The sequence below is a fragment of the Myodes glareolus genome, chromosome 18, assembly GCF_982192425.1.
Source record: "Myodes glareolus chromosome 18, mMyoGla1.1, whole genome shotgun sequence".
Lineage (NCBI taxonomy): Eukaryota > Metazoa > Chordata > Mammalia > Rodentia > Cricetidae > Myodes > Myodes glareolus.
This window is the reverse complement of record NC_142043.1, coordinates 32949461-32974256: the sequence shown is the minus strand read 5'-3', so window position 1 is coordinate 32974256 and position 24796 is coordinate 32949461. Positions and strand designations below refer to the sequence as shown.

The 24796-nt window shown below is 44.4% G+C and overlaps 1 protein-coding gene across 1 annotated transcript; it reads right to left on the bottom strand.

Moving 5' to 3' along the window:
- Nucleotides 1-5804: 5804 nt before the first annotated feature.
- Nucleotides 5805-12761, bottom strand: LOC125397942 (cryptic protein-like). The gene is made up of 6 exons (XM_087897835.1): nt 12522-12761; nt 12220-12269; nt 11948-12115; nt 11254-11368; nt 11053-11162; nt 5805-6094 (listed from the first exon to the last, which is right to left on the bottom strand). The coding sequence occupies exons 1-6, from the start codon at nt 12572-12574 to the stop codon at nt 5985-5987; spliced, it is 606 nt and encodes a 201-aa protein (XP_087753961.1). The 5' UTR covers nt 12575-12761; the 3' UTR covers nt 5805-5984.
- Between the last annotated feature and the right edge of the window lie 12035 nt (nt 12762-24796).

Sequence of the window (24796 nt, the reverse complement as noted above, 5' to 3'; positions counted from 1 at the left end):
GTTCTCAAAGGCCCAGGGGCTCGAGGCATTGAGTTGTTCCTTACACTTCTGGAGGTCTGTTTGAAGTTGCTGGATTTTGTGTTTTGCTATAACAGATTGATTAACATAGAAGCAGTATTCTACCAGCGGTGGCACAGTCCTTTAATCCCAGCACTTCAAAGACAGAGGCAGGTGGATTTCTGTGAGTTGGAGGCCAGCCTGATCTACAGAGTGAGTACCTGGACAGCCAGGGCTACATACAGAGAAACTCTGTCTTGAAAAACCAAAAGCAAGTCAGGCAGTGGTGGTGTATCCTTTAATCCCAACACTCGGAGAGCAGAGGCAGGCAGATCTCTGTGAGTTCAAGGCCAGCCTGGTCTACAAGAGCAAATTCCAGCATTCTTCTCAGAGGAAGAGGCAAAGAAAACTTGTGATAACTGATCAGTTAGGCAATTAGTCTCTCTGGCAACACCAACATTCCTACAATGACCGGAGGGGCAGGATTTGAACTGCCCTTTTATTATATGGGGCAGTGATTGAGTTCCCAACTTGAATCGGTAGGGGTTCTTTTCTCTCTGTCATCTTTCAACCTGATGAAGGGGAATACTAGCATGCAAACTCCTGACCGTTTGGCAGGTAGGAAACGGTAGGCTTGAGTGAAGAGTATCCATACCCCGATAATAGGTTTCTCTGCCCACACAGTAGGCCAGAACAAGCCAAATTAAAAGTAAAAGCCCAGGTTTGTTGGGCAAAGCACTCCCGGGTGACCTTTCCACAGCCTCCAAGAAATGAGGGGGGAAGAGATCAGGAAAAAAAAAATCATATGGCCTTCCTGGTGTGGGAAATAAATACCCTGTAGGCATGGTCTTGAGCAGCTAGCAGCTTCAGAAGAGGAGCCTGGACCTTTGGCGGGTTTTTCTGACAGGGCAGGGGGAGAGAGGGGTGGGGCCCAGCTGTACTTTGAGTGTTGTAGAGAATCGAAGCTTATGGATGTTAGGGCACTGGGGCTGAGGGCAGATATCGAGGGTTAGCATTCATTACAGTCTAAGGAATTTAATAGCCCTACAAAAGGAGTCCCAGGTCCCTTTAAGGAGTTCACCATTGTTATGGTAAAAATAAAACGCGGCAGTGGGCAGCGGGCACAAGACCACAGTGGGCCACGAAGGCAGCTGGGTTCCAGGCAGGGAGCCCTGAGTGGCCCGTGGGCTATGAGGGCCAGCGAGTCCTAGGCAGGGAACCACATGGTGGGTGAGAGACCGAGAGGGGTAGGCACACCAGGCAGAGTGAGGTTGGGTATTTATTTAGTGGGTTATGAAAGGGAAAGGGGAAGGGAGAAGGGGAAAAGAGAGAAGAGCAGAGAGAGAGAAAAACAGGGAGGGTGAGAGGGAGGGAGTGGGGAGGAGAGGAGCCACAGCAGCAGCTACCTCTTTGGGAGAGAGACAGAAAAATAGAAGCTCAGATTAGAAGCAGAAGGAAGATTTGCCTGCTTCGGTGGGTGTGGGGGATTGGGAGTGTCTTGTCTCTTAAAGAGACAGACCATTATATTCCCATCTCTTTTTTGTAATAAAAGGCTGGAGGTTAGGCACAACAGGTTAAAGGAAATGGGATGGCAGATTCTCAAGACTGCTTCCTGCTGGTTTGTGGGTGTCGTCTTTGGGGGGAACATGGGAAATCTGGGTGCTGGTCACATCCTGGGGTAGCTGGTCTCTTTGCTCCTGTTCAATGACTGTGGTATGGAAATGTCTGGTGTCTCTTATACCTGTTCAAGGTATTGGCAGAACAGAGGACAAAGTTAAGTTTAGGAAAAAAAAAATCTTTAGGGCCAGGGAATTGAGAGGGGTATATCTGACCTGTTTAAGGTGGATCCTTCAGGACCAGGGAATTGAGAGGGTGTATCTGACCTGTTTAAAGTGGATCCTTCAATTCAGCTCCCTGGAACTCACAAGAATTCTTTGGTCTTGTGAAAACATAAGTTTTAGACATATACATTGTATAAGCAGTAGCAAAGTTATGTCAGAATGACTGTGACAAATGTTTTTGTACAATGAAAAGTATTTTTAAGACTATGGAAGGCAGCATAAGAGAGAAATTTGATAACTTGTATTTGTCCTCACACCTTTATAACTTGCAGTTACACACCTTAATAACTTGTATTTGTATTTTGCTGAAATTTGTTTGGTGAGGTTGTCCTTATAAACCAATAAAACCTCTCAGCTGTCAAACTGCATCAGAGATCTTTGAGAAGGATAAAATTTTACTTGAGTTATTGATTAAAAAACAACAGAGAACTTACTTGGTTGGCACCTAGAGCTACTTCTCAGGGTTCTCCATGGTCACTGAGGGTCGTATTTTTCTTTTTCTTTTTAGTGCAGGGCCTGTCAGGCTCCAGAAGATCCTGTGGGCTAAGAAATCTGTAGGAAGACAAGCCTACCTTGACCTGAGCAGCTAGGCTGTCGATTCCAGTGGTTCTGTCCCCTGTCTGGAGATCTTCAGTTTAAAAAAAAAGGCAGTTTGGGACTGGAGAGACGGCTCAGAGGTTAAGAGCACTGACTGCTCTTCCAGAGGTCCCGCGTTCAATTCCCAGCAACCACATGGTGGCCCACAGTCATCTATAATGAGATCTGGCTCCCTCTTCTGGCATGCAAGCATACATGGAAGGAATGTTGTATACATAATAAATAAATAAATCTTAAAAAAAAAAAAAGGCAGTTTGTCCCAGTGGTCAGTGCTTGGCAATTGAAGTGAATTGTGGATAGATTTTGTTCTGTGCTTTTACAAAAATCCTTTTAAATTGGGGCTATCTAACATCTAATATAAAATAAACAAGGCTCCAAAAGCCCACGGTTTCTAGATGCGTGCTCCAGCCCCTGCTTCCCCCACTCCCCTCCCCACTTCTCTGTCCCTCCCTGCTTCCCCAGCTCCCGTCCCAGCTCCCCCTTCCTGTTTCTCTAGCTGTTTGTCTCACTCTGAGATTCTCTAAAACAAATCTGTTTCCCCCGTCCTTCCACTCCTCTGGCTTCTGCCACCTAACTACGCCAGGATTTTAAGTTGGCCAGCTGACACAGGTTTCTAAAAGTGTTTTGTCTGTCTGTTAAAATAATGTGGCCACAGTATGTCTGTGTAAGTATGTGGATTTATGTTTCTGTATGCATGTGTGCTCATTTTAAGATAACTCCAGACTAGCAGTCTGAGAGGTGGCTCAGAGGCTAAGAGCGCCTAACGCTCCGCCAGAGGACCCAAGTTCGAGTCCTGTCTGGCTCTAAGCAATCAATAAATCGCTATCAATAATCGGGGGGAAAAAGATAACTCCAGACTAAAATAGCTCTAAAAAAATACAAACATGTGGGTAACCTGCATTTTGACCTCATCCATCTTGGATAAGAGTACCTACATGTGCTGGTATTCTATGACTTATTGAAATATTCCTTTTAATCTTCTTTCATTAACTAGCATTGGTAAATTGTAACTAATTGGATAAAATACACGTCTAAATTTAGCTTATATGCTTAGTTTAAAATAACAGGTAATGGTACCCAATCCTTAAGTGCCTTTACAGATACGAGGGTATGGGCATTTAACAAAAGAGCTCCTAACACAGAGACTGCCAGCTTTGGCAGCATCCTATAACTTCTCAAGAAGACGCATGGTTACAGAAGACCTTCCACCTCCAGGCTTGCCTTTGACTTTGGCAAAGCCACCCACAGAGCAAAAAGCGGCTTTTCACCTCTTCAGCTTCCTGGATGCCACCCAGGGGATGGATCATCTCATCCTACCAAGACAGGTAGACTAAATCTTCCTTACTCATAGGAAAATCTTTAGGCCTCTTGTGCTCTGCAGCTAATGGCAAGCACTGCTTCTAGGCTGGTGTTTTCCAAGGACTAAGTAGAAATTTGGGATTGCCTGCGTAGCTAAAAACAACTGTCTCATTTCTGTTCATTTATCCCCTTAGATCTGTCTAATGGCATTTGATGACTTAAGGTACTGGTAGCTCATTACTTCATTTGTTAAGTTTCCTGCTAAAAATGCAGACAGGTGTGCCTCTTTCACAGACTTCATAGTCCAGGACTAGCAGGTTTCAGGTGTATCTTAAAAATCCAGAGTTCCCAATTTCCTTTACTTGTCTTAAAGCAATAGCCTTTTGCTATGACAACAAGATGTAAATCTGTTCCAGTTCTCTTACAGATACCTACAGGTTCTGGGAAAAAGTTCTACTGAGTTATCAAAAAAATCTGGTCTGATAAAAACTAACAGATGACTAAGAATGGAGAGCACATACTTCGGTGTGCAACTCGAGTGTTTCAGAGTGTGCAGGCCTGTGATCTGAGTCACAGCACCAGGAATGTGTTACTGGACTAGAGCTCCCCTTAGTTTGTGTTTTCCTGAAGGCAACAATGTAGCCAAGGCATGGGGTGGTCTAAGCAGAACTTCACTTAGCAGAACAAAGCATAGAATGCTCCAGAGAGTTTGGAGGGTATCACATGGAGACCTATTATTACTTATAAATGTCCAGTCTTAGCTTGGCTGATTTCTAGCCACATTTTCTTAACTTAAATTATCCTGTCTCTGGGTTTTTACTCTATTTCAATATATCTTTTCTTTCCTTCTTATTTCATGTCTGGCTGTGTGGCTTGGTGACTGGGCTGTTTTATTTTTATGTCTATGGTCATTTAGTGGAATAATATTAGTAGGTTTCCCCGTAGGGCCTATGACCTGTCTAGAATCAGGTTCTTGACCTTATCGACAGTGTCAGATCTATGATAAAGCAAAGGTCATTATGAGTTGTTTTATTGCTACGTCATCTAGCAAAATAATAGTAGTAGGTTTTTCCCTTAGGGCTTATGACCTATCTATCTAGTCTCATGTTCTTGACATTATTAACAGTGTCAAGTATGGGTTTCATCTCATGGAATGGTTCTTAAACCCAGTTTAAGAGGCTGGTTGCTTCCATGACATTTTTTGCCACAGTGGCACCAGAGGAGAGCATGTTTTGCTAGGCAGGCCATTGTAGTTTGAAGGTGCACAGCCAGGTAAGATGAACGACTTTTCTCCTCCAGTAACACGTGTGGCACCTTCCAGCACTGTGAACACTAGCCAGCAGTAGTGAAGTTTCCAGTTAAGTGATAACTAGAAGTCTCTATGTTCTGACATAAGAATGTGATGTCTTCAGCAATAAGACCTTACCATCATGCTGTGGATGGTAACCAATAGCATTAACAATAAAGTTTGGGGATGTTTATGAAATCCATTACCAATAGCTCAAAAGAGGTAACTTATCCCTGGTACTGGGGGGAGGGGGGGTTATTTGTCATCATATAGTATCTAGTTGGGGCCTCTTGATAACACATTAACTCCATTCAAACTCCTCATTTTACATGTGCATATATTTTAGAGAGATGCTGTGAACTGCCAAGAATGGTCTGATTACTACAAATGAGGAGGCAGGTTCCAGGATGCTTGTCCCCAGTCCCTCCTGTCTTCCTTACAATATCCGCACAGCATGTCTAAGGTTGTTGGTTTTCGCAAAACCCAGAACGGTGTTCCGAACCCACCATCCCTCTCCCATGGGCTCAGGGGTCAGAGGAGAGACTGACAGCGAACAGTGGATGACAGGGAGCCTCAGCAATGAGGCACACAAGTGAGGGTCCAGGCTGTGCAGAATGACCGTCACCTGGGAAGGACAGCTTGTTTGGGGGTCTCATTCAATCCTGCTCAGTGTATGTCCAGAAACCTTCAGAAAGAGATTCTGGGTTGAATATACTGGGCTCTTATAATGAGATTTGCCTCCATTGGAGACCTTGAAAAAAGGCTCAGCAAGAAAGGAGGGCTCCCTGTTGAACATGTTTATTGCACAGCACAAGGACCCGTCACATTTCAGCCGTTCTGTTATTTACAGCATCCAAGCAGATGCCCGCTGCCCAGCCTTCCTGCTGGCATGCTGTGGCGCCGTGTGCAACCAAGGATGACTCCTGGCAGCTCCAGGAGATGCTGTCACTGGGCTTAGGACCTCAGCCGTCGCCAGCCACGCCCTGCAGGAGGAGGCCGAGCAGCAGAAGACTCAGGGCACCGCTTGCACTCGACCCTCCTCTGGTCCCTGACGAGAGGAAGCCTTTCAGGTCTGGAAAAGAACAGAGAATACATAAAGTTCATGGCTGTGGGCTTGGCTAAAGGAACATAGAGATGTCTGTACCCGGTCTCGCTAAAGCCCTCTTCTGTCTGGCTCTGAGTCTGGCCCTTTTATAGCTGGAATCTGCCCCTACCTCGTGCGGGTGTGCATATATAATCTCTTATGTACATGTGTGTATATAATTTTTTATATGGGCTTACAGTATTCTGCCTGGGACTCACTATTTAGACCAGGCTGGTTTCTGGCTCTCAGAGAACTTCCTGTCTCTGTCTCCTGAAGGCTAGGACAAAAGGTGTGCACCCCCAAACCCAGTCATCTTTATTCTTTTTCAGTACTGGATGACAAAACTCTTGCCTAGAATGTGTTCAAGACAAACAAATGAAAGACTTATTTTCCCTGCCTCCAGAGACATCTAAATTTTGGTGTGACATTAAAAACTGAAGGGAAAAGCCTCCACTGCTTTTACAGGCGAACAAACAGACCTTCCTTTCCTTAGCCTGACTCATTTAGTTCACGAGCGGAAGAGGGAGGCCTATCAGAGTGTTGTATGGGATTCAGCCAGGGCAAATAGAATGTAAAGCAGCTTGCAGCAGCTCTACATCTAGATTAGTTCTTTGTGTCTTTGTGTGCAGGTGTGTATTCACGTATGTGTACAAGGTAGTTGTATGCTTGTGGAGGACAGAGGTTATTCTTCAGGCATCATCCAGATTATTATTTTTTTTAAGACAATGGCTCATTTGGACGTGGGGCTCACAGATTAGGATAAGCTGGATGGTCAGAGAACCCCAGGGATCGCTTCATCAAAACACAATAAAAAATGAACAAAAACTAAACAAAACCCACATGAACGAACAAAGCATTGATGTTGGTTTGGATGTGGTGGTACACATCTTTAATCCTAGCTCTGAAGATGTAGAGATAGATGGGTTCCAGGCTAGTCAACAAGATGCAGTGATACCCTGTATGTCTCAAATCAGAAGAAAGACAGGAAGGGAGGACAAGGAGAAGGGAAGAAGGAGGAGGAAGAGCTTGGCCAATCACAGGAAAACACACATGGCACCAGGTGAGGACAGGGTCAATCATACAGGGTCACCTTCTCTGGGAGAATGGAGGCAATGGGATTATTCAGGCCCCTTAGGCAGTTGGGTCCCCCACACAAACTACAAGTTCAAATGCGTGGCTACATCAGGCTCTGTGAAATAAGCAACCTAGGGTCCCAAACTGGCCCTGTGACCACTGTGGTGTGTGCTTCCTAAGGAGATCCCTTGAGATTAGAAAGAAAAAACTTAGAACATCACTATACATTTAGATAAAAACTTTTAAAAAGTGTTTTAATATTTTATGTTTATTAAAAATCTACATTTTTTTATTCTGTGAACTGCCACTATTTTATGTCACACTATGAAAGGAAAAAAATCCTGTTACTAGTGGATAGTTTATTACTAGAACCTGAGACCTCATTATATTATTTACCAAAGGTCTTCTAAATTTTTGGACATGCCAAAGACCTTTGTCATGCCCATTACTTTTGGCATATGCAAAAAAGCAAAAAAAAAAAAGAAGAAGAAGAAATGAAACCAAGTTTGACCACTTGCTTGCTACCTGTCAATGTGCCTTTATTGTCGAATAGACAACAGGATTGAATTACTTTTATTTTTTTACTCTTGGAGGTTTTAGAGATGTCTATGATAAGAACAATATCACATCTCAGTGAGAAGCAGATTCTCTTCTGAAGTCCCTCTGAGTCAGATGACTTTGCCACAAGAGGCAAGCCCACCAAGACAAAACCTCCCAGGGCATGTCTGTGGACAGCTGAACACTGAATATATATACTCCTGGGGTGGGGGGGGAAGCTGGGTCTACCCACAAAATTTATTTGTTGACTGGTTTGGTTTTTTTTTTCTTTTATGGTTGCCACATGTGCTGTTTAAAGGAAAAACCGAGAGCTAGACAGTGCTCAGTGGCTAGGAGTAGGTGCTGCTCTTGCAGAGGACCAGAGTTAGGTTCCCAGCACCTATGTCTGGTGGCTCACAGCCACCTGTAACTCTAGCTCCTCAAGCCCACTTCCAGCCTTCACAGACATCTGCATATATATGGCATTTTCACAAAGATAGACATGTACATATAAATAATAAATGAATAAATGTAAAAAGTGAAATTGTAGCAGCTTGGCCTAGGTTCATCTCATGTTCAGATGACCACACCAGCAGTCCCCTCTGCCCCAGACCCATGTTTGATGCTAGAGATTAAATCCGGGGTCTAGAACATTCTAAGTACATACGCTATCACCATGCGACACAAGAATCAGTTGATTTTTTCCCCTGGAGATGGAGCTCAGGGTGTGGCATATGCTAGTCAAGGCTAGCTAAGGCTCTGCTGGTGAGTCCCACCTCCAGCCCTTCTAACTTGATGCTCAAGATCATTTCTTCCTCTTTCTTGATGGCTGCTCTAATGGGAAGAGCTTCCACTGACGCTAGCCTGCACTAGGGGGAAGCTTTGCACTCTTTCATTTGGAGGACCCAGTCAGAGCGAGGAGACTCGTGGAGATCTTTCAGCCTGAAGGCTGTGGCGGGAGGGGGAGACACAGACAGAACTTTATAGGATGGTATTTATTTTTGATTCTTCCCACCCATAGATATCATTTCAAAGTATTATAATTATCTCCAAAGTGGTTTTTCATGTTGCCTTCAAAAGCATCATGACATTTCATGAAGGGATCTTAATTGTTATTTTTTCTGATGTCTCTTTTTAAAAATATTTATTTATTTGTAATGTATACAATATTCTGTCACCTTCCTGGACCCGGAGGGAGGGGGGAGGAACTTGGATTCCCCACAGGACAGGAAACCCTGACTGCTCTTGGGAATGGTGAGGGAGGAGGAGAGGGAGTGGGGGGAGCGGGAGGGTATTGGGAGGAGGGGAGGAAGTGGAAAGAGTGTTTTCGGATACTTGAATAAACAAACAAACAAAAAAAAGAATAAGATACCATTAAAAAAAATGTTTGACCAATCAGAATATTGGTTGCAGCTTTATATTGTTTGTATTTCAATTTCAGAATTTCATTCATCTTTTTAAATACATATTTTATTATTTTATTTTTAAAAAAATTCAGTCTGTGTGTATACCTGCAGGCCAGAAGAGGGCACCAAACCCCATTACAAATGGTTGTGAGCCACCATGTGGTTGCCGGGAATTGAACTCAGGACCTTTGGAAGAGCAGGCAATGCTTTTAACCTCTGAGCCATCTCTCCAGCCCTCTTATGTTTCTTTGGGGTTGAATTTCAAACACGGCCACTTTTCAACTTTTTGGTTTTGGGGGGGGGTTGTTTTGTTTTTTTGTTTTGTTTTGTTTTTTGAGATAGGGTTTCACTGTGTAGCTCTGGCTGTCCTGGAACTCCCTCTGTAAACCAGGCCGGCCTCTGTTTTTCAGTATTCTAAAAAAAGCGCTATCACACATGAAGATATGCTTCATATTGAGACTATTTTCACGGGAAAAGGCACATGGTTGATTCAGTGGTCTGTAAGCTACCAGGGATGGTTCTCATTCCCGAGTGTGTTTTCCTCAAACAGAGAGTTCGTGGATTATGAAGGATGCCCACTCCATAAACTGTGTGGAATCCGATGTGACAAGTGCCCAGACTAAGAATACAGTCGGCGCAGCCAGAGGTGTAGCCCTTGCCATGACCAGCAGTCAGCTAGAGACCCCGACCCAGCTCCCTGCTTCTGCCATCCACTGCTGGCAGGGGCAGCAGGATTCGCGGATCAAAAGCAGTTACCCTGGAGGTAACTGCTCGTTACCTCGTTACTTTGTCTAACTCTGAAAATGAAAGCATTTTCAGAAGCCTTGGCCGCTGGCCAACAGATAGAGGAGTCTCCGCCCTGAATGTTTCCAAGACCTTGCATGGGGAATTGCTAAAGACCTCAGAGAGCCCCTTCCCAGCACTCCCAGGGAAGAACTGCGGATAAAAACTGATGTCACCTATGAGACTACCAAATTTACTTTGTAAACTTAAGCTGATTCCCAAAATTTGCATCCTCCATCCTCTGGGACTCAGGAGTAGCAGCTGAGGGGGAAAAAAAGAGACCTAAACCTAACAGATGGAGCTTGGTTGGGAGAGAGAAGGCTTTGGGGGACACTCAAGGCACTGGGAGGGTTGATGGCTGGGCCTGGAGACATTTCTGGTGCTCCGCAGGAAGGGGAAGAGGACTCAGGAGCTAAGCAATCACTAAATGACCTAACCCAATGCCATGGCCAGAGGGTGGGGCCAGGCAGTGCAGACTTTTCCCCTGCTCTGGTACTGCCCTTCCTGGACAGCCTGGTGGAGGAGCGGGGACACCGCTCAGCGCCACATCCACTGAAGAGGTTCAGAGTAGCCAGAGAAAAGGCATAAAAATAGTTCGGGGGCAAGTAGGAGGTCATTTCATGCAGTGTTCCTTGGACACAGTGGACAGCCAAACCACCCAGGAGTGACAGAAGCAGAGGGGGCAGGGAGCTGAAGGGTGAACCTTCGCTGCCTGGTCTACCATTGGGAGTCCAAGCCAACTCCTGATAAAAGGAAGGCCGTGGCACAAGACATCAGGTGGCAGTGTGGCAGCCCCTCCCTTCCCTCTCAGTGCAGTTCTTGTGTGCCCAGAGTTTGGGCACCACTAGAGATCTGCTGAGCTAGTTTGGCTCCCAGATTAACTCTGTTCTGCATCTTGAAGCTTCCGGGAACCCAGTGCTGAGATCGTAGACCCAGCAATTCCCGCAAGGAAAAATGTAAATAACGGTAATAAGTTCAGTTTCACGATCGAAAGTCTGTTGACTGACGTACGGACCTAATTTGCTCATTTCTGTCTCCTGGCACAAGCAGATGCTCTATGGACCATCCACTAACAACAAAAACATAAGTGTATGCATGTATGCGGCAGACGCGTTTGGGGCGCGGAGGTGGGGCGGGTGCTCTTACCACAGTGGCCGAACGTTTGGCGTGGGAGACAGTACAGGGCTGAGAAGATGCACCTGCATAGGCGGCAGCTGTGAAGGGTCCAAGCTCCATGCCCCAGAGCGCCACAGTCCCTGCAGAGGCCAGAACAGGTCAACAACGTTGTGTCGGTGTAACCCCCTCTCCCAGTTCAGACCCTTCCCAGCCCACTTGTGCTCCACCCACCTGCGCCTCTGGTCGTGTTCGCAGTAGCGGCCAGTGAAGTGTGCAGGGCACACGCAAAAGCTGCCCAGAACGCAGGTGCCTCCGTTGTGGCAGCAGCGGGATCCAGGGATCGCACCTGCAGGTTGACCTGGGTCAGCAGCTGTGCTAGCCTCTGGAGCTCCCCTAGTCCCCTCCCGCAGAGGGCAGGGCGCCACAGCCTGAGAGGGGACCGTGCCTGCTGCGTGTGTTTGCTAGGTAAACCTCACTCTTTAGCTGAAGGCTGAAAAACAAGCTAGCAGGAATGTGGGCGGGGTCCGGGACAGCCCTTGACACCCTCCAAGCGGCTGCTTCTCTCTCACCCTACCACTGCTAAAGTTAGCATGTGACTTTGTGGACAGTGATTAACCACAGGCCTCCCAGGCAGGACCACCCATGGGTGTGATGACGCTAACGCCACCTGGAGCCTCTCGGAGTGCTGGAGTTGCCTGAATGTTAAGGAAAAGCCTGTTGCCTTAGCAACAGAGGAAAGCTGCTACTTTTGCCCATGAAACAGTGAAATTTGAGTAAACGTATCACTAGAATGTCTTTTTAATTTTTTTTTTTTAAACTTGAAGGTGAAAAGATGCTCCTTGCGGTGTCTCCTTTTCACCCTGGTTTATCCCACTTGTTTTCCCCCAGAATTCACTGCACAGGATGGCACGGAGTGAAGACTTACTCTCGCCAAAAGTACGGGAGTGAGGAGGGAAGTCCCGTGGGCGCCACCCCTCCTGGCTGCCATTCATTCTGCTGGAGTCACTCAGGGTGCCGTCCAGAGTCGTCCCTGGGAGCTTTGGAGACAGGATATTGCCGACTTCTCTGACACTGTCTGATTCTCTCTGGTAGCCTTTGAAGAACAGCAAAGTAAGAGACTAACTAACGGAGAAACGACTGAGAAACGAGGATTTTATGACTTAGAACTGAAACTCAGGGCGGGGGAAAGTTACTTACTGTTTCCCTGATGGACAAGCTGCAACACTACCGTCATCAAGAGCAGAGGCCTGGAATGTTTCAAGGAAATGGTTGAAGTTTCAAGTATGCAGTCAGTATAAGCACAACTCACATGTCAGTCATGATATAAAATATATAGCACACTTAGAAGTTAACAAAAATTACAAGTCTGTTAATCATTGTAGTACTTGTAGATTTCTGGAGATGCAGTTATAGTTTAAAAATGTTTTGAGATGGAAAATGCCAGAGAATTTTAACCCCCTAGTCTGGCTTTCTAGTACCTGGATGACTTCTGTCCTTACCTGGCTTGGTGCCTTTCCAAACCAACACCTAGGGCTGGTGAGTTCCCTCTCATCTGTGCTTGGGGATCAATAGTCGCAGAAGATGAAGCTCGGTGCCTTAGCCCCGGAGGAGCCCTTCCTCCCGGCCTTGGGATCGCTATAGCAGGTTACAGGAGGCACAAGCTTGCAAGACGGGGATGTCGCTGCCCTCTGCATGGACCAGAAGACACGGAGCTGAAGGAAGATGCTGAAGACCTCAGGCCAGGGTCTGAAGGTCCTTGGATGGACCTCAGGCCATCCAAGCTTGAAGGGCTGTCCCTTAGAGAGAGTCCTGCTGAAGAGGGGGTGGAGACAGGCTGCCTGCCTCCCCAGTGCTATTTACAGTAATGGCAACAGCAGGGTGGCCAATCCTTGATGTAAACCACTGGGGACAGAGACAACAGGCCCTCCTCAACCTCACTAGAAAACAAACAGGAAATTGAAAAGGTTGAAGTCCCAACAGGAACCAAAGAGTTTTCCAGGAGGCTGAATGCTGAGGATAGTCCCTGTACTGGGAGATCTTGAAGGAGAGGGAGCTGGGCAGTGGACTCAGCAGCTGAGGGATGGTGCTTCCATATGTCCTGTGCGCTTAATAGGAAGGCAAAGGGGTCACTGCAGGCTTGGCTTTCTGGGGAGCTGATTTGCTCCCACACATGGAGCCTCTGCCCTCTGCTGTGCACAGCACTCTCTGGGGGAGACAATGTTCTTCCCTGATGTCACAGGTGAGGAAGCTGAACCTGGAGTGATTAAGCCCTTTGACCTGCAAATCACCGAGAAAAAGAAAAAGCAGACGCTACTACGAGGAGCCCACAGCCCATCTATGTGTAGTCCCTTTAGCCTGATACAAAAATGAGATGCTGCAGACTGCAGCCTGAATCTCTGGAGCCGGCGGCCTGGGGCTTCTGCTCCTCAGGTTTTCTATCTGCTAGCATACGACCTGAGCCCTGTCGTTATAGCAGAAGGCACTTTGCAATAGGCGTGGTAAATTCTTCTGTGACTTTAATGTAGGAACTCACTTCTTAAAAATATCGCTTCCTCTGCCATTGCAACAGTGTTTTGGCGCTGACTTCATTCATTTATCCTGTGATCTGCCAGCGAAGGGCTCTGTAAGCTTCCAGGACCAGACAGAGACTGGCAAACACAGTAGGCAAAACTCACAGAGAGGACGGGGCCTCAGGACTTCAGGGAGACACAAAAATACACTTTTAAATGTGATGTTTATTACTGGTAAATTACTCAGTTCAACCAGACGTACAAAACAAATGCATTTTGTAACTTTAAATTAATACAAACTTTCATTAGCTATACAATTGTATATTTTTTTAAAAAGTAGTGCTGGAGAGATGGTTCAGCAGTTAAGAGCACTGTTGCCCTAGCAGAGGGTCTGTGTTCAGTGGCCAGCACCACATGGTGGTTCACAATCATCCATAACTCCACTTCCAGGGAATCCAAAGACCTCACCTGATGTGTGCAGGCACCAGGAATGTATGTGGTACACAGACATGCAGGCAAACAAAATATTCATGCACACAAAATAAAATAAATCTAAAAATAAAAGTCACCCCTCAGCTAAAGGAGTGAGTGCATTTCTTTGCATAAACAATTTTTGAAATGGTCGTTGTACAGAGTGGCCAGGAACTTCCTGAGAATACTCACATTGTAAGGAGCTATCTCGAATCTAATCTCTCCTTCACACGATTTCTTTCACGAAGATTTCCATAAAGGACATTCCAGTGCATACACGAGAGCTGGGAAATTGACCCAGTAAATTCAGATTCACTGTGTTAGTGTTAGTTTTCAGAATTACAAACAGCAGACCCCAGACACTGTGCTTATCCATTTTGCTGCTGTTTTCCTGTGGTTATTTGCTTGCTAGGCAGGAACTAAACCACCTGAGCCACATGCAGCTGCTCAAATGAAGTTGGAAGACCTGCACTTTATTAATGGAAACTAGATGAAGGGAAGGAAATGCCTCACCTGCCAGACAGGAGTGAGAGACAGGAACAGCATGGGTTTGCTTAGGACCCAGCTCTAGGGTTTGCATAGGGCCCAGGGACCTGAGGAGCATCAGAGGGGAGGCCCTGGGTGACAGAACTGGTGATAAACTTTCTCACCATACTGTCACTTGCTCTGCAGCAGGCCTTTGTGGTCCAGGCTGAGCCATTTACTCCCCATCAAAGGAGTTTGGCATGTCACCCTAGACAGGGCTGCTGAATGTCTGCCACCAAGGGGAGCCAGCAGGCAGAAGTGCCTGGCATTGGCTGCCTGGAAGAAGGGGAGAGGACTTGTCTCTGGTTATCAGCTGTAAAGAGATAAGGCTGGAGCCACCAATCTCACCTCCTGGGGGGCCATTGTAACTCCCAGGGTGTGGGAACTGGGACCTCCCTGGCCCAGGACAGGATTGCATGCTGTCCCCTCTCTCAGCACCTAAAGCTATCCCTGAGGAAATGACCTGACAGAGAATAGGTGAGAAGGATTCTCTGAGTATGGCTTAGAGCTCCTTGGGGACAGGAGACATGAAAAAAAAAAAAAAAAAAAAAAAAAACTTGTACTGAAAGACTTTACAGTGAAAACTTTAGGACACTGAAAAAAATAAATTTAAGAAGACACCAGAAGATGGAAGGATGTCCCAGGCTAATAAATTGGTAGGATTAACACTGTGAAGATGCTTATTCTACCAAAAGCAGTCTACAGATTTAGTATACTCCCCATCAAACTCCTAATGCTAGTCTTCACAGAAATTAAAAAAAAATTATCTCAGAATTCATATAGAAATACAAAAGACCCTGGATAGTTGAAACAATCCTGAGCAATCAAACACTAACAGAGAAATCATAATTCCTGATTTCAAGGTATACTGTAAGGCTATAGTAAAACAAAAAACAGAACAACAAAAACCAACACGGTATTGGCATAAAAACAAACAGACTGACCAATGAAATAGAATTGAGAACCCAGATACAAGCCAGCCACATTCCTACAGCCACCTAACTTTTTCTTTCTTTCTTTCTTCCTTTCTTTCTTTCTTTCTTCTTTCTTTCCTTCCTTTTTCCTTCTTGCTTTCTATCTTTCTTTTTTTTTTTTACAAAGAAACCAAGCAAAAACAAAAACAAAAACAACAAAACGCAAAACGCACACACACACACACACACACACACACACACACACATTGGCAAAAACACTGCTTCATTAACAAACCATGTTGGATAGCTATCCAAATGTGGACTGCTACATGTGGAAGAATGGAATTTGATCCTTACCTCTCACCCTGCCAAAACTGAAACCCAGATGAATCAAGGGCCTCTACATATGACCTGATACCATGAATCTGATAAAGCATAAAATAGGAAGCAAGTTTCCATTCAGGGGCACAAGCACGACTTCCTGAAGAGGGCCCTGGCAGTACAGGCATTAAGACCAACAACGGGCTAATGAGACCTCATGAAAATCAGAAGCTTCTTACAACAAGAATGCCATCATTCGAGGGAAGAGGCAGCCTCCAAACTGGGGAAAGTCTTTACCTGCTATACAGTTGACAAAGCATTCTTGTCTAGCATATACAAAGAACTTAGAAAATGAAACATCCAGCAAATACACCACCCAGTTAAAAGTCGGAGCATGGAACAGAATAGAGCAGTTCTTAAGAAGGAAAAAAAAATGATTAAGCAATCTTTAAAAAAAAAATTCAATATTCTTGTCATTATTGAAGTTCAGATTTAAACTACTTTGGGATTTTTTTCCTACCATAATTAGAGGGGCTCAAATCAATAAAACAGGGGGCTGGAGAGATGGCTCAGTGGTTAAGAGCATTGCCTACTCTTCCAAAGGTCCTGAGTTCAATTCCCAGCAACCACATGGTGGCTCACAACCCTCTGTAATGAGGTCTGGTGCCCTCTTCCGGCCTTCAGGCATACACACAGAAAGAATATTGTATACATAATAAAATAAATATTAAAAAAATCAAATCAATAAAACAAATGACAAAAAATGCTGGCCGCTGTAGAAATCAGTGTGGTGGTTCCTCAAAATGCTAGGACTAGCTCTGTCGTGTGATGCAACTCCTGGGCATATACTCAAAGGACTCTAAATCCTACTACAGAAATATTTGGTCATTCATGTCCTTTTCGGCTCTATTCACAGCCTACAAGAAATAAAAACAGCTTAGCCATCCATCACTGGATGGCGGGGTGATGAAAACATGGTTCATATACACAGAGGAATAGTATTCCACTGTAAACAAAAATGAAATCATGAAATTCACAGCTACATGGAAGGAAATCAAAATAATCATTTGGAGTGAGATAATCCAGATCCTGGAAGGCAAATGCCACATGCTCTCTCTCTCTCTCTCTCTCTCTCTCTCTCTCTCTCTCTCTCTCTTTTATGTGTGGATCTAAGTTTAAATACTCAGATGTGTATGTTTAAATTGGAGTACCCAGAGAAGGCAGATTCCAAGGGAAGGGAAATAGAATGTAGGTGGTGGAAAGAGTTAAGAGAAATGATAGGCCAGGAAGGGTTCAGTGGGGTGGGAGAGGGGCAGGGGAGGGAATATGGGAATAAATGACACTAAAAGCTTTGGGAATTTTCATATGGAAACCTACTACTATACTACCATAAGTTTCTAAAATATATACACATATAAAAGGGAGTTCAATGAGGTTACCTTATAATGGAGGTACAGTGTCACCCCCAGACACCATAGGCTGTCAAATAAAAAGTCCAATGTTAATAAGGGTTACCTTTTCTCAAGTTGTTAGTCAGTGGGACCCCATGGGCACACCAGAAAAGATTGCAGGCTGTTTCCGTAGTTCTTGGTCACTGTCCAGACCTTGATCTGGGATCACCATGGGAGGGAGGATAGAAATTCTAAGAGCCAGAGGAAGCAGACATCTGTACCAGAACAGGATTTTCCAGACATGACCACTCGGTTGACATGTAAACTCACAGCAAGTGGGACTCTGTGAGCAAGACTTGTACAAGATCAAGCCAGCCACACTCCCAGTACGGATGGGGTAGGGGCACATGAAGTCTCGTGCCTATCTGGAGGGCTTGATTGATGGCTTCTGGGGAGCAAGAGTTAGTTTTCTTCAGTATTGGGTCTCCGAGAGGCTGTGTTCCAGTGGATAGTTTGACACCCATGCACACGCAGGCAGTATAAATAGACTCAGAGAGTGTTTCAAAAATTTTAAGAGTGCACATGAAGTTGGGAGGGAAACGTGGTATGAGGTATGAAGGAATCAGAAGGGTGAGGATGAGCTGTGGATTTTACCAAAACACATGTGTGTCTATGACTATTGTATGATGTTTTAGAATTTTATTTTCAGATATACTTGCATGAAAATACATGCATTTGGTTTTTTCAAAATTTGTTTTCTATTATTTTTAATTTTGCATGTCTGTATGTGTGCATACACAAATGTACACACATGCACACTAGCATTTTATATGCCTGTGGAGATCAGAGGCATCAGATCCCCTGGAGCTGAAATTACAGGTGACTTTGAGCCTCTTGATGTGAGCCTGGGAATAAAATTTGTGTCCTCTGGGAGAGTGTCAAGTGCTCATAACTGCTGAGCCAACTCTCCAGCTTCCTTCATTTTTTTCAAGATTTATTTATTTTTAATTATGTATATATGTGGGGGCACTGCATATATGTAATGCACAAGCATACATGTAAATAAAACACCCATACACACAAAAAAATGAAAAAAGATAAAAAAGCATATGTGTGTGTGTGTGTGTGTGTGTGTGTGTGCATGCAGGTGCCAGCGAAGGCCAGAAGAGGGTTCGGGTCCCCTGTAGCTGAAGTTATAAGTGCTTGTGAGCTACACAATATGGGTGCTGGAAACTGTACCCAGTTCTCTGCAAAAATAGCAAGCACTCCTCGTTTAGGTGGAAGCTTCAACCTAGCCCCTGGCATCCATTTACCCAAAGAGTCTGGAATGTTCGGCTGAAAGCTCCACCCCAAACTCCCTCCCCCATCTCTCCAAACCCGCTTCATAGAATGATGACCCCTCCCCCAGAGATGCTCAAGACCACTCCCACAGGGTATTTAAACTGACCCCCAGAGAGCAAACACATGGTTTTTCAGGTCTTCCTTCCCAGTCTCCTCTCTAGGGGGCTGGAGAGCTGTCCGGAAGCTTTGTGTCCATTAAACCTGGGCTTTTTCTAATTCGCTTTGATTTGGTCTGATTCGGATTATTGCAGAAGGCTTATCGGGGTGCAGAAACTTTTTACTCCTCACTACCAAACCATCTCTCCAACCACATTTGTTTTCTTTTGCTTTTAATTGCTTTAATGATTTATTTTTAGTTTATGATCACTGATGTTTTGCCTGTATGTATGTCTGTGTGAGGGTGTCAGAAGCCCTGACACTGGGATTACAGAGAGGTGTGAGCTGCGTGTGGGTGCTGGGAATTGAACCTGGGTCTTCTGGAAAGACAGACGTCTTCTCTTCATCTCTTCAGCCCCCACATTTATTTTCCTACTGTCTGCTACAGCAGGCTAATGTTAGATGGAATCTCAGTGTAGTCTTCATTTGCATTAAGAATGTTGGATGCCTTCACATTTACTGTATTTTGAGAACTGTTGGCTTATTCATTGCGTCCATTTATTCGTTGGGTTGCTTGATTTATTGTTACAAGAGTTTTGAGCTCTTCATATATTCTTGACATTAATCCTTTGTCAGACGTGAGCTGACAAAGATATTCTCCCGTGTTACAGGAGCTGTCTCTGTTCATTTATTTCCCTTCCTGCCCGGAAACTTTCTTATTTCAGACCGGCCCATTTGCAGCCTGTTGGTGTTATTTCCTGGGTGACTATTCAGAAAGCCCTTTCCTATGCTGGTAGTTTTAAGTGCTTTTCCTTTCCCCTAATGTTTCTCAGTTCCAGGGTTTATACTGATCTTTGATCCATTTGGATTTGATTTTTGTACGGGGTGACAGACAGGGATCCGGTCTCAGTCTTTTCCCTACAGCTATTCCATTTCCCCAGTCCCGTTGGTTAAAAGGGATGTCTTTTTAATCATAAACCGGGTGGTCTTAGCTGCCTTACTTCCTGGGTTCTCTATATTATTCGTTAGGTGTCGGTGTTAAAATACGGCACGAGTGAGGAGGACCTTGGCGGGTCAGGAGAGCACTGTGGTGGGTGAGAGAATATGCCAGGCGGAGAGAGCCTGAGTGTGCAGTTTATTGAGAAAGGGTATTGGGAGGGTAGGGGGATGTCAGAGAGACAGAGAGGGTGGAGGAGGAGAGAGGAAAGCATAAGAGAGAGGAGGGAGAGGAGGAAGAAAGTGAGATCAGGAGTAGGATCTCTCTCTCTCTTTCTCTCTCTTTTTCTCTCTCTCTATCTCTCTCATTTTTCGGGACAGGGCTTTTCTAAAGCTTTGGAGCCTGTTCTGGAACTAGCTCTTGTAGACCAGGCTGGCCTCAAACTCACAGAGATCTGCCTACCTCTGCATCCCGAGTTCTAGGATTAAAGGTGTGAACCACCACTGCCCGGCTGAGTTCGCCTCTTAAAGGGACCTTGGCATCTGTATACAGAGAGAGACCCTGGGCTGGTCAAGGTGCAGCCTGGGTACATCCTGCCAGATGACAGGGCAGGTCAGCATGATGATGGAATCCTAACAGTAGGTGTCTTTTTTGTGTCAGTATCTTATTGTTCTTATTAATGTAGCTCTGCAAGTTGAAATGCAGTATGTTGCTACCTCCAGACTTGCTTTTATTTTGCTTGGTTTGATTTTTGTTCCAAACTGCTTTGGCTATCTGGGGGTCTTCTGTGCTTCCATAATAATTTCCATATTGTTTTTCTATTTCTGTGAAGAATGACACTGAATTTTGATAATGATCATATTGAATCTATTGATTGACTTTTAATAGTAGAGCCATTTTCACAATATTAATACTTATGATTTATGAGCATAAGAAGTCTCTCCATAGTCTAGTGTTTTGTTCAGTTTCATTCACCATTTCCTTGTTATTTTTATTTAAATACGTTGTATGGTTTTAGGCAACTGTGAATGAGAATATTTTCCTAATTTCTTTCTCAGTGCTCCGTTAATGGTATACAGACACCTATTGACATTTATGTTAATTGAAGATGTTAATATAAAATAGTTATAGTTGCAGTAAAAATATGCTAGTAGTTTGATTTCATTTACTGTCTCTTTGCAGAAAGTGTTGATCCATTCTAAGAGTTTCTGGTGCAGTCTTTCAGTAGACAATATCATCTGTAAATTAGGTCTCTGACTTTTCTTATTTGTATCCCTTTTCTATTCTCCTCCTGACACAGTGCTCCAGCAAAAGCCTAAGTGCTGCACAAAACAGGTGCAGAGAGAGTAGATGCCCTAATCTTACTTGTGACTTTGGTGAGAAAATCTCCATTCACTACAATGTTAGGTGAAGGCTTGTTCTATTACTATATTGAGATGTTCCTAGAAACTATTCCTAGTTTCTTCTCAGAATATGTTATAGCCAGTGCTTGACCTTGTCAAGACCCCTCTACCACCACCTACTTCTTTCGAGAAGGTGCCACCCTAGAGATTCCGTAACCTTCCCAAAAGGAGCCACTGTGGATCAAATAGTGCCACCATGGGTCAAATAGTGTCCCCATTGCTCAAGCACGGGAGCCCATGGGGAGAGGGGAGGTGCATTTTAGTCCAAACCACAAGAGGTTCTTCCTTAACTAATTGAGCTAATTTGAATTACTGAAATTGTTTGACAAGGAATCTCAGTTGTAATTTGCATGGCAATGAAATTAGTAAGTGTACCATTAGTGCCCCTGAAGGAGAATTCAAGGCGACTCATCTTGTAAACTTATAATTTGTACAAGAATGCACTTTGAGTCACAATAATTGTTTGTCTGTGTTGTTTTATGTCTGAAAAGCAAGGGGCAAGAGTTAATCGTTTGGGAAGTTCTAAAGCTAACTGAGGAGCAAATTGCTAGCCGCATCATTTTTTATTAACTTACTGCATGCTAAAAATTGCTGAACAAAGACGACTGAAACTAAGGTCATTAAAACCTAATAGAGGAGAAGCTTCCCAAAATACATACATCTATGAAAGTAAGCAAAATAAAATAGAAATAAATGAAATTGCTAAATAGCAAGGGAGACAGAGCTCCACTGGACATCTTTTGTCACCAAATGAAGTTTCCAGTACCAGGATTGGGTTATATCTAATTGAGTTGTTGGCCCAAGGGGGCCCACAGGAACCCCCAAACAACCCAGGCTGTTGCCAAGAGTATAGGTTGCTCTCTCAAACTAACGTCAAGTCCCTGTTGCTGAAGGCAATACCAACACAACTCATTGAACACGAAGAAGGCACTCTGTATGCTACCCAGAAAGAAACACAAACCCCAACACAAGCCTTTTGATCTGTACTGGTGTCCTACCTACCAGAACGCTAGTGCAATGGGGGCACCACGCTCGTGGGAGTAACCAACCTACAAGAGAAAGCATTCAGGGCTGAAGAGATGGCTCAGTGGTTAAGAGCACTGACTGCTCTTCTAGAGGACCTAGGTTCAATTCCCAGCACCCACAGGACAACTTATGACCGTCTGTAATTCCAGTTCCAGGGGACCTGACACTCATGGCAAAACATCAATGCATCTGAAAATAAATAAATAAATAAACTTTTAAAAAAGAGAGAGAGGAAGCATTCAACTGGAGGCTTGCTTAGCATTTCCGAGGTTTAGTCCATTACTATCAGGGCAGGAAGCACTCCCTCAGGTAGATGGGTGCTGGAGCAGTAGCTGAGAACCCCATCCTAATCCCCTGGTGGAGAGACTCTGGCCTCAAAGACCACCCCAAGTGACACACTTCCTCCCCTAAGGTCACGCCTTCTAATCCTCTAATCCTTTCTAACAGTTCCATTCCCTGGTGACTAAGAATTCAAACGCATGAACCTATAGGTGCCATTATTATTCAAACCACCACACCAACCATATTTGATTTGACTTAACACTCACTCCATACCTGACACTGCCTAGATGACCAAGAACTTGAGACTAGACAGCATCGGGACCTAGGGTAAAACCGATTGCTGCAAAAAAAGAGCTACATAATTACTCCTAATGACATTCTGCTACTCACAGATCTGGGCCTTGCCCAGCCATCATCAGAGAAGCTTCCTCCTGCAGCAAATGGGAACAAATACGGAGACCCACAGCCAGGCAATATGCAGAGAGTAAGAGACCTTGAAACACTGAGCCCTAAAAGGGATGTCTCCATCAACTCTCTCCTTTAGGGCTCCTCCATGAAAGAGGAAGAAGAAAGAGTGTGAAGCCCAGAGGGATTAGAGGACACCCAGAAAACAAGGCCCTCTACATCCATAGTATCGGAGCACATATGAACTCCCAGAGTCTGAGGCAGCACGGACAGGCCTGAATGGCTCTGCCCCAGATGGGGTCCTAAAGCTGAAAGGAGAAGTAGACACGCAACATCATCCCCAACCCAGAAGCCAGCTCCAACTGATAACTACAGGCAAATGAAAATTTAATATCCCCCAAGGAAGTCTCACTGGGGAAGCAAACTGCTCCTAAGGGCAGGCTGCGTGCCCAGCAGTAGATGCCAACAGAAAGTGAACGCAATGGCGTCTTTGGAGGTGCCTTGTCTCAAAATGTTGTCGGGCTTTACTTTTTTTAATCTTATTTTTCATTTTTGACATCTATGTATAAAATATACAGAGATATATATGTAAGATATATGTATATACATCATATATATGTATAGATTGTATAAAGAGTCTCTCTTTTTGCCCTACAGTTCCCTTGTGTATATATTATGGCTTCTAGTTTAGTGTTTTCATAGGCTTCCTGGGTGTGTGAACGAGGGTGTCTCAGTGTCTATATCTGTTTCTTGTGCCCTTTCTTGGGTTCTTTTTGTTCTGTTTTGCTCTATTCCAATGTGCTAGTTTTTGTTTTATCTTATTTTATTTGATTTTACTGTTATTCCTTAGAAGCCTGTTTGTCTAATGAGAGACAGAAAGGCAGGGGCGGGGTGGGGGGGCCCAAATGTTAAGGGAGGGGGGTGGGGGGACCCAGATGTTAAAGGAGGTAGGAAGGAGCTGGGAGGAGTAGAGGGAAGGGAAACTATAATCGAGATATGTGGAACAAAAGTATATTTTCAATAAAAGGAAAAAATTACTGTTCAAAGCATGTTCAGTCTGAAACTTGATTTATATATTCATATATTTCTTTTCCTTTTTTCTTTTTTTTCTTTCACTTTTTCTTTTTTTGGTTCTTCAAGAAAGGGCTTTTCTGTGTAATAGCTTTGACTGTCCTGGAATTCTGTAGACCAGGCTGGCCTCTAACTCACAGAGATCCGCCTGCCTCTGCCCACTGAGTACTGGGATTAAAGGTGTGTGCCACCATGGCTAGCTAAAGATGTGTTTATTTTTATGAATGAGTGCTCTGTTTGCATGTGCACTAGAAGAGGGCACCAGATCTCATTACAGATGGTGGTGAGACACCATGTGGTTGTTGAAAACTGAACTCAGAACCTCTGGAAGAGCAGTCAGTGATCCTAACCGCTGAGCCACCTCTCCAGCCTGACTGTATGTATTTCTATGAATGGGCTGAGCCATCTCTCCAGCCTGACTGTATGAATTTCTATGAATGGGAATGTCTGGCGTTGTTCTCTCTAGTTTTGTTCTTTCTTTTTCTTCTCCTTTTCACCACTGCCTCTGGAAAAGGCAGTTATTCCAGGACCTTGTCTTAGCCAGGCTTAGCTGAAATGCAGGCATTTGAGAGTTAATTGTAGAATTTGGTACTGTAAAAAGAAAGCTGGTGATATAAGGACTTTCTTTCAGTCAGATTTAACAAAAATGTAAATATTGAAATCTGAAGTTTGAGCTTCTTATTCGAATACTTTGGATATAGTGCTACTAAATATTAATTCAAAAACTTTGTTTCAAAAGATAACCTTGCTATGAGTTCACAAGAGAGATTGTAAAAATCACTTGCAATCAAGACTTAAAAACAGATCATCTTGCAGGGCAGTGGTTGCAAATGCCTTTAATCCCGCACTCGGGAGACAGAGTCAGGTGGATCTCTGAGTTCGAGGCTAGCCTGGTCTACAGAGAGAGTTCCAGGATACCCAGGGCTATACAGAGAAACCCTTTCTGAAAAAACAAAACAACAACAAAAAAAAACCATACCAAAACCAAATAACAACAACAACAAAAACCCCATATAATCTATATAATCTTAATTTATCATGTAGTCAGGCCTTAACTGTTTATTCAATCAGTTGTATAGTG